At 44.1% G+C, this 8,721-nt stretch overlaps 1 protein-coding gene across 1 annotated transcript in view; it reads left to right on the top strand.

Annotated features, from left to right (window-relative positions):
- Positions 1–3,602: 3,602 nt before the first annotated feature.
- Positions 3,603–8,721, top strand: part of DEUP1 (deuterosome assembly protein 1) — a 72,238-nt gene continuing 67,119 nt past the window's right edge. Inside the window, exons 1-2 of the mRNA XM_081152731.1 lie at positions 3,603–3,664; positions 4,805–4,880. Of these exons, the coding sequence (XP_081008857.1) occupies positions 4,831–4,880 (50 nt within the window). The 5' untranslated portion in view covers positions 3,603–3,664; positions 4,805–4,830. The remainder of the gene's footprint in view (positions 3,665–4,804; positions 4,881–8,721) is intronic.

The raw sequence follows: 8,721 nt of genomic DNA, 5'->3' as shown, positions 1-8,721 counted from the left end.
GAAATGCCAAAGTCAAGATATGATAAGTGTAATGAATGTGGTATCCTGGATGGGATAACACAGCTTAAAAAAAAAACAAAAAAAAAAAACCCCTCACTAAACTAATCTAAACTAAAACCCACAATTAGGAGGGAATGGCAAATATGTTTATTTACTTAAATGTCACAGCTAAGAAGACATGATACATAAATGCAATGTGGTATCCTGGATGGGATCCTGCAACAACAACAACAAAAAGGAAAGAAACCTGCAGAATGGACTTTGGTTACTAATAATATATCAGCATCTGTTTATTAATTGTGATGAGTGGACCATACTAATGTAAGATGTTGATGATAAGAGTTACTAGATGTGGGGTATGTGGAAATTCTCTGTATTATCTTCACAAGTTTTCTACAGATCTAAAACTGTTCTAAAATAAAAAGCTTATTTTTTTTTTTTAAAAAAAGCAACATTCTTTTGGCCATTTCTGATTACATTTTATATCTTACCCTGACTTTGCTGTGCCCTCTTCAGATTCTCTTTCTGGACTAGCCACACTCTCCTCCTCCCTTAAACACAGGGAGTTCCTGCTCTCCTCATTAATTTCACCTGAAAAAATCTAACACTGGGTACTTTTCAGGGTAAATAGGTACATTTCAGGGTAAATTCCTCTTTGCAGTTACTTCGGGGGTGGGGATACAGGCAGGCCTTTGCACTTTAAGCCTTAAGTTTCAACCTGAAATGAACACCTTTATTTCTATTAAATTGAAAGAGGGGGATTTCTACTCTAAATTTTCTTAAAATCCATCACAGTTACGTGTTCTCTCATACTTATGCTTTGCAAGCCCTGCCCACACCCATTCTCTCTTGTGAAAATGTGGCTTTAAATACATCTGTAGTCACCTATGCAAGATTCTGACGGCTAAAGAAACCTACTGGACATGAAATTTGAGACAGTTTGAAAAGCACTAGACTTGTAGTAAGATGATCTAGGTTCTTAGTTGTACTTGAACTGGATGTGTGTCGTCCTTTATTCCCTCTAAACCTTAGGTTCCTAACCTGCTTAAAAGGAGCTAGAACACCTGTTACACTAGTGTTATATGGTACTTCAGAGCATCTAAGGAACTAATGAACATGAAAGTACTTACAAATGGTAAAGAGCTACACAGTGTGAGTGATACTGGGCATCCTGAAACTTCATTAAATTTTGTTCCTAGTTCCATTTTTCCTTCCTCGGGTCAGAATAAATACATTGACCCATTCAGTTTAGACAAGAATGAAGAATAAGACTAAGGTTTTCAGAATAATGGAAAGTTTCAAGTTAAGATAAAATGATTACTCTTTTCATTCAATCATAATATGAGAGCTATGATGATACACTTATTAGAATTAATAGCCTGAGTTGCTTTTACACAATTCATCTATGAAACTCAATTTGTCAAGAAACAGCAAATGGTTTTTTGAAATTCAGGTGGAACCTGGAGGGACTGGTGTTGGTTTTAAATTGACAGTCATATTAAAGTAGCAAATTGTTAATGTTATGAAAGTGGAATATAAATAAAAGACTTTAGGAATTAGAAGTAATTGACTATGTTATTGGAGAGGAATTCTGTTCCTAAAATAGATGCAAGAACATTTTCCAAACACAAAATATAAGTGCTGTCCAGAGGGAGTGGCTCAGTAGTTGAGCGTGGGCCCCTGAACCAGGAGGTCATCAGTGGGATTCCTGGTCAGTTCACATGCCCGGGATGCAGCTCAATACACAGTAGGAGGTTTGCAGGAGGCAGCCCATTAATGATTCTCTCTCATTGCTGTTTCTCTCTCTCTCTCTCCCTTCCTCTCTCCGAAATAAAAAAAAAACAACCCATATTTTTAAAAATTCAAGAGCTTAAAAATATCACTCAGTATATAATACATACACATATATGTACATGTACATATTCTTTCCTATCATTTCTTCTAAATCAGGGCTGCGAGACAGAGCTTCTGTCATCAATTATTCTTGGAATTTGATGAAAAATGGAAAGAATTTGGAATCACTCGCTCTGGGTTCCATCCCTCTGAGGAGCTATTTCCGTCCCCCTAAGCGGGAGGCCGGTCTGCTCGGCCTAAGGCTCCCACCTCGAAGAGTTGCTCTAAGGCCCCAATGCGCGGCAGGGGAAAGGCAGGTACGGGGGGGGGGTACAGGTGTATGGGGGGGTACAGGTGTATGGGGGGTACAGGTGTATGGGGGGGCACAGGTGTATGGGGGGGTACAGGTGTATGGGGGGCACAGGTGTATGGGGGGGCACAGGTGTATGGGGGGGTACAGGTGTATGGGGGGTACAGGTGTATGGGGGGTACAGGTGTATGGGGGGGCACAGGTGTATGGGGGGCACAGGTGTATGGGGGGCACAGGTGTATGGGGGGTACAGGTGTATGGGGGTACAGGTGTATGGGGGATACAGGTGTATGGGGGGGGCACAGGTGTATGGGGGGGCACAGGTGTATGGGGGGCACAGGTGTATGGGGGGGCACAGGTGTATGGGGGCGGGGGGGTACAGGTGTATGGGGGGTACAGGTGTATGGGGGTACAGGTGTATGGGGGATACAGGTGTATGGGGGGGGCACAGGTGTATGGGGGGGCACAGGTGTATGGGGGGCACAGGTGTATGGGGGGGCACAGGTGTATGGGGGCGGGGGGGTACAGGTGTATGGGGGGTACAGGTGTATGGGGGGTACAGGTGTATGGGGGGATACAGGTGTATGGGGGGGCACAGGTGTATGGGGGGCACAGGTGTATGGGGGGTACAGGTGTATGGGGGTACAGGTGTATGGGGGATACAGGTGTATGGGGGGGCACAGGTGTATGGGGGGGCACAGGTGTATGGGGGGCACAGGTGTATGGGGGGGCACAGGTGTATGGGGGCGGGGGGGTACAGGTGTATGGGGGGTACAGGTGTATGGGAAAGAAAGGGCCGTTGCTGTTGCTGTCGCGACAGAGTAGCTGCGCGCTGAGCGATGCTAACAGAAGCCCAGCTCCCACCACCTGGAAGACACGGTGAAGGGAAGGGCGGCTCTTTACCCCAAGTTTCTTTTTCATACCGTTTCCTATGCGGTTGAGAGGGAGGAGGGCCCGGGGGATTTTAGAAACTTGGATGCAGACCCCCCCCCCCCGCCCCGTTTACATTCTGACCCTTCTTTCGTTCGTTCGTTCATTCATTCATTCATTCATTCATTCAACACACAGTTCCCGGACTCGGGCTGGGGTGCCGGGTACTCGGCAGGCCGTGGGGGCCCCAAAGAGGAAAGGGCTCAGAAAGTGGTCCCGGGGAGCCCTCCCGCTGGGGAGCCCACACGAGACCTAAACCCGCGGGGCAGCGAGCGCGCGCGGGCGGGAAGTCTCGGCGGCCAGGGAGCCCCGCGGCCCGCTCCCGCCGCGCCTCCCGCCGGCCCGCCCATCCCCCACGGCGCCGCCGCGTCCCCATGGCAACCAGCGGTGACGCCGCCGCCGGGCGGGGCCCCGAGGTGAGGCCGTAACCGCCGGGGCCGCGCGCTGCGAGCCCCGGGCGGCGGGAGCGTGGCTTCCAGTGGCGGGGACCCTGGGGCGTGGCGGGGAGCCCGGGGGCGGGGGGGCGACCCCGACGAGCCCGCTCCCCGGGTTCTCAGACCTTTCGGGAGAGCGCAGCGCTGCGCGGCGCAGGTAACCCCCCGGCCCCCCATCCGTCCGCGCCGCCCCGATCCCTCCGCGTCCGCGTACCCTTCCTTGCCCCCTCGTCCGGGCTCGCCCAAGAGGGGCGGGGGACCCCAACAGGCCGCTGCCCCTTGACCCCCGCGCGGGTCGCGGCAGGAGGCCGGGGTCGCGGCTGGGGCGCCTGGCGGGTGGAGGGTGCGCGGGGTGCAGGGGTGGCCTCTGCAGAATCCGCAGCAGGGTTTCTCCCTAAATTAGAAGGTCTGGGTTCTAGTTGCGCGGCCTTGGGTAAGTCTCCTAGCTTCCCTGTGCCTCGGTTTCCCTGATGTTAAAGGGAGGGATTTGAGACCCACGAAATTAATTTACTCATCTGTCCGTTCCCCCCACGCCTGCTCCTTGCCCCTCCGCGCCACACACAGTTTCAGGGTCTCTCACAAATTCTCAAACCCTTTGATCTGAGTGACCTGAGCCCAGGGCTCTTCCTCCTCTTCCTACTATCTTGAATGCTAATTGTTATTCAGTAATTCAGAGGCGCTGAAGTCCTGTTCAATGCTTTATCCATTTATCCTCATAGATTGCTTTTCAGTTAAAACTTTGTTGTTGGGAAAAGCATTTTATTTTTTTAAATTTTTTTTTACTTGAGGCAAATACTAACACCCCTATTTTGTCAAAAGGATTGAGCAGGTACGTTTGAGGAATTGTAAGATTTCTATTTTTAGGGAATTCTTAGTCTTTTTGTTTTAGATCTCTGACAAAACCCAGACAGGGCCAAATAAAGAATTTACTCAAATAATGGCAAACTTTTAGAGGGGTCCACAAGAAAGGAAAGTTTGAGAGCCTTTAGCTGGAACTCCTCTCAAATAGGAATTCTATTTCCATCATCTCATGTACCTGGCACCAAGCTGTTGTTCCGTATACAGGGAGTGAGCGCTCCTCTGAGTGAGTATCCCACTTACCTACCTGTCACTAAGCCAGTGTCGTAAATGTGTAGGGACACACACACACGTGCAAGTGTCTACCTTTTGTAGAACCAAGAGCTACTACACTGAGAAAAACTCATACTAAATGATTTGCCAGAAGCAAAATCTTCTTGTTTTATAAGTTAATAAATGTTAGCATATTAGGAATCTAGATCATTTTTCCCCCTTGCAGGTTAAAAATCGAGAAATATACACCAGATGCAGCAGTTTCTCGACATGGAGAACCAAGCCCATAATAATACAGTGGGGTAAGTGCTGAGAAATTTCTGTTTAATAAGCTGGTACTTAACTATGCCAAAAAATTCCTGATCACACATGAATTTTGAAATTTAGTATTAATAGAAGGATATGCCAATTATTTTTGGTGAGGAGGGTGAAGGGAAAACTCGAGTGACTTTAAGCATCTATAGTTTGAGTCTCCAATTGTGACCAGGGATCTGCAGTTGAAATCACCATTTTTCAACTTTTAGTGAGTTTTTCTTTAGTGTTTTAGGGCAATGGGTGTGCACAACAGGCCTCATATGCTCTTGGGTTTCCACAGTGTGGCATCTCCTGGCCAACTTGCCCCTTTCTTGCTGCACCAAGAATCCAAGCATCCCTCCATGCTTGTCCTTAAGGCTGAGCTCAGCACTTAAACATAGCCTCAAAACAGATTTAGCTCCTCAAAACAGCAACAAGAATTGGATATTTTACAAAAAGTTTCATGAAGAGATAAGGAATAGAATTTGTATAGCATTCACCATCATAAAAAAATTAAATTCCTTTTCACAAATATCTGTCCCCACCCCTTCCCTGCCCCCAGCACCACAAAGGTTTCTTTCTACTGTTTCATTAGCTAACTGGCCACTGGCTGAGCCCAGAGCTCAGTGGGGAGGGGGGTAAGGTTCGGAGGGAGGTATTATAGTGCCTTTCTTGACTGTGACTAATTTTGCACTAGTCAAACCACTTCAGGTGTCTCACTTTCAGTTGTGCTCAGACCATGACTTTGACATCAGGCTAACAGAAGCTGCACAAGTCTGGATAATTCTAGCTATCCCTTTTTAAGTCCTATTGCATACTCCTCCTTCCTGCTAGACATTACTGTCATTTCACAACTAAGAAATTGGGCATGTTAGTTAGAATATAGTCTAAGCTCTTGTAACAAAAAAGACCCCAAAATACAGTGGTTTAAATAAGATTGAAGTGCATTTCTGTTTCATGTGCAAGTCCAGATATAAGCAGACCAGGACTGGTAGAGCAGCTCTGCCATTGTCACTACATCATTTCCATCTCTGGGCCCAAAGTGATTGTTTCAGCTCCCATCATCATGACTGTACTCCTGCTGGAGGGAAGGGCAAGAGGAGAGAGTAAGACCATTCCTCTTAGGACTATGACCTTGAAGTGGCAGGCCTCACTTCTCTTCACTTCCCATTGGCCAGAACTTAGTCCAGAGCTGCAGTCAGCTGCAAGGAAGGCTGGGAAAGGTGGTCTCTAACTGGGCAGCCATATGATCAGCTAAAGTTTAGAAGTTCTATAAGGAAAAAGAATGGATTATTGGTGGACAATCTGCCACATTGAGCTCAGAAAGGTAGAAAAAAGAGAAAGCAACAACTTGCCCCTAATAGACAGCTGGTTCGTGGAGGAAGTAGGATTCAGATATCTCTGGCTCCAGTCCCTGAATTCTTTGCTACACTGGAAATGGATGGCAGTGAGATGTGGGGAGCAGCCTGCCTAGTACCTGTAGCAGAGCCAGGTTAGGATTCTGGATTGAGCAGTTGTTAGGTCCTTGACATGGAGAACGAATATGCAGATTGAAGGTCTCGAACCCAAGGCTGGGCACCCAATATCACTTCAAAGCTATTTTTCTTCACTCATTCTTTTGGAAATGTATGCCAGGCTCAACATTAAGCACTATGTTTCATGCAAAGATCATTAAGAAACAGACCTTAAAGAACTTAAGAGTTTAGTAGGGAACCATAGAGTCTGTTTGGGTACAACATAATTACAAACCAAAAGTGAATGCAAATTACTGGAAGTTTCCATGAGGAACTGCTCCACTCATCACAGCAGACATGAGACCAGATGTTGTCCACCCTGGTCTCCAAAGCATGGAGAGCCAGGTCGGCTTTGCCTCTGTCTCACATGCTATTGAGAAATATGTAAACATCTAGATCATGAAGACAATCAAACATCCTTCCTCAGGGATTTGTTATGTACTTGCCAAACCATGTCACTGCCATACACAGTAATGTTTTATGGAGCAAGCTTCCTTTAACAGATACTTATCTAGAATCTGCTATGAGCCAGCCATTGGCCGAAGCACCAGGAAGATAGCAGGGGAGCAGAGACCACTGCTCCAAGGGGCTTGCACGTAACTGGGAGAGATGGCGCAAGATAAAAACATATTTCATACACTGATATAAAGAAAGTAAATAAGCTAAGGAGGAGAGGAATAGAGTGTGAATGGGGTGGTCACACAAGGATTCCCTGGTAAGGCGCCATCTGAGCAGCGATTCTGTCTGCGTACAGAGAGTTCCGCACAGCAGGCACAGAAAGGGAAAGGCCTAGGGTGGTCGCTTTTACACAGAACCTTTCCGACGCAGGTGAATCATTTTTCCAACCATCTAGGTATTGCTTTGTTTTCATTACTCATGAATTTCTACTCAAATTAATTTGTCCTTTTATGATTTATTTTACTTATCTTGTCCTTCTGATTTTTGAGCTGAAAAATATGGTTCAGTTATTTTCATGATTCCTGGATTTCATGATTTCTTTAAATAATAAAAGCATTAAAGCTAACATTCTTCCTGAGCACAGCTTTTCTGTAGACCATAGGATTAGTGTTCCCACTGTCATTTTCTAAATAGCCTATTATTTCCATTTTGATTTCCTGTTTGGCTTAAGAGATATTTAGAAATATAACTTCTGGTGGGGAGATAATTATCTTTTTGTTATTACTTTCTAATCTCCCTACAACCATGGTCATAGAATATGACCTAGATGATATTTCAGTTTCATTAAGATTATTCTTGTGATCTATTAGATGATCGACCTCTATAAATGTTCTTTGGGCATTTGAAAACGCATGCATATTCTCTATCAGTTCAGTAAAAGGGGTGAAGAAGATTGTACATATATAATCAAGCCTTTTAATTATTTTGATGATGTTTAAATTACGTTTTTCGAATCCATTATTACCTTGCTTTTGTCTGTTTGATCTGTCAAAAATTTTAAGAAAGATCTTTACCATAATTGTGGTTTTGTCCAATTTTTCTTGTATTTCAAGCAGTTTTTGTTTTACATATTTCAGTGTTCTGCTCAATGTATTGAGGTCCATGGATGTTATATCTTCCAGGTATATTCTGATTTAGCTTTATAAAATATCTCACAAGTATAAGTTAATGTTCTTTTGTTTGTCTTCTACTTTGCCTGGTACTGATACTGCCAACTCTCCTTTCTTTTTAATTTACTTTAGTCTGTAGTATCCTTGTTCATCCCCTTGTTTTCAATCTTTTTTATATTATATTGTGTCTCTTGTAAATAGCCTGCGGTTAGATTAAAAAATATATACCTCAATTGGAGAGTCTTTGCCATTAAAAAGAGAATTTTACAATCATTAATATGTTAACATTTGACCATTTTTGCCTCTGCAAGATTTGCTAATCTGATCTAATTTTCTTTTTCCTCCTTTGCTTTTAGAAGTTCTACACCCCATTTTATAAGTTGTTAATTTACATTTTTTACAAACATTTTAAATTTGGATTCCTCTTCTGGCATACTGAATTTTAACTGTAACTTTGACCTCCTTCAACCCTAATAAGACTTAACCTATAGTAATGCCTTTGCTTCCCCATTCCCTTATCCCATCTACAGGAAATAATCTGGATTTCTTCTTCCAGGTTGCTATTAATTTCTTTATAAATTATTATATATAGAATAATGTTAATTGTTGTTTTATTCCACTTTTATTTTAAGAATATTTTTTAATAGCTGTAAGTTTGATTGCATTGTTTATTACTATTATTTATATACAAAATCTTCCCTGTTCTTAATTTTAAGAAAAATTTTAATTTACTTTTAATTTGACTGAAGTATATCTTTAGGTAATCT

The sequence above is a fragment of the Miniopterus schreibersii genome (assembly GCF_964146895.1).
Source record: "Miniopterus schreibersii genome assembly, chromosome: 12".
NCBI classification, from domain to species: Eukaryota; Metazoa; Chordata; class Mammalia; order Chiroptera; family Miniopteridae; genus Miniopterus; species Miniopterus schreibersii.
Note: the sequence above shows the minus strand (reverse complement) of the source record. Positions and strands in the feature narration are given on the sequence as shown.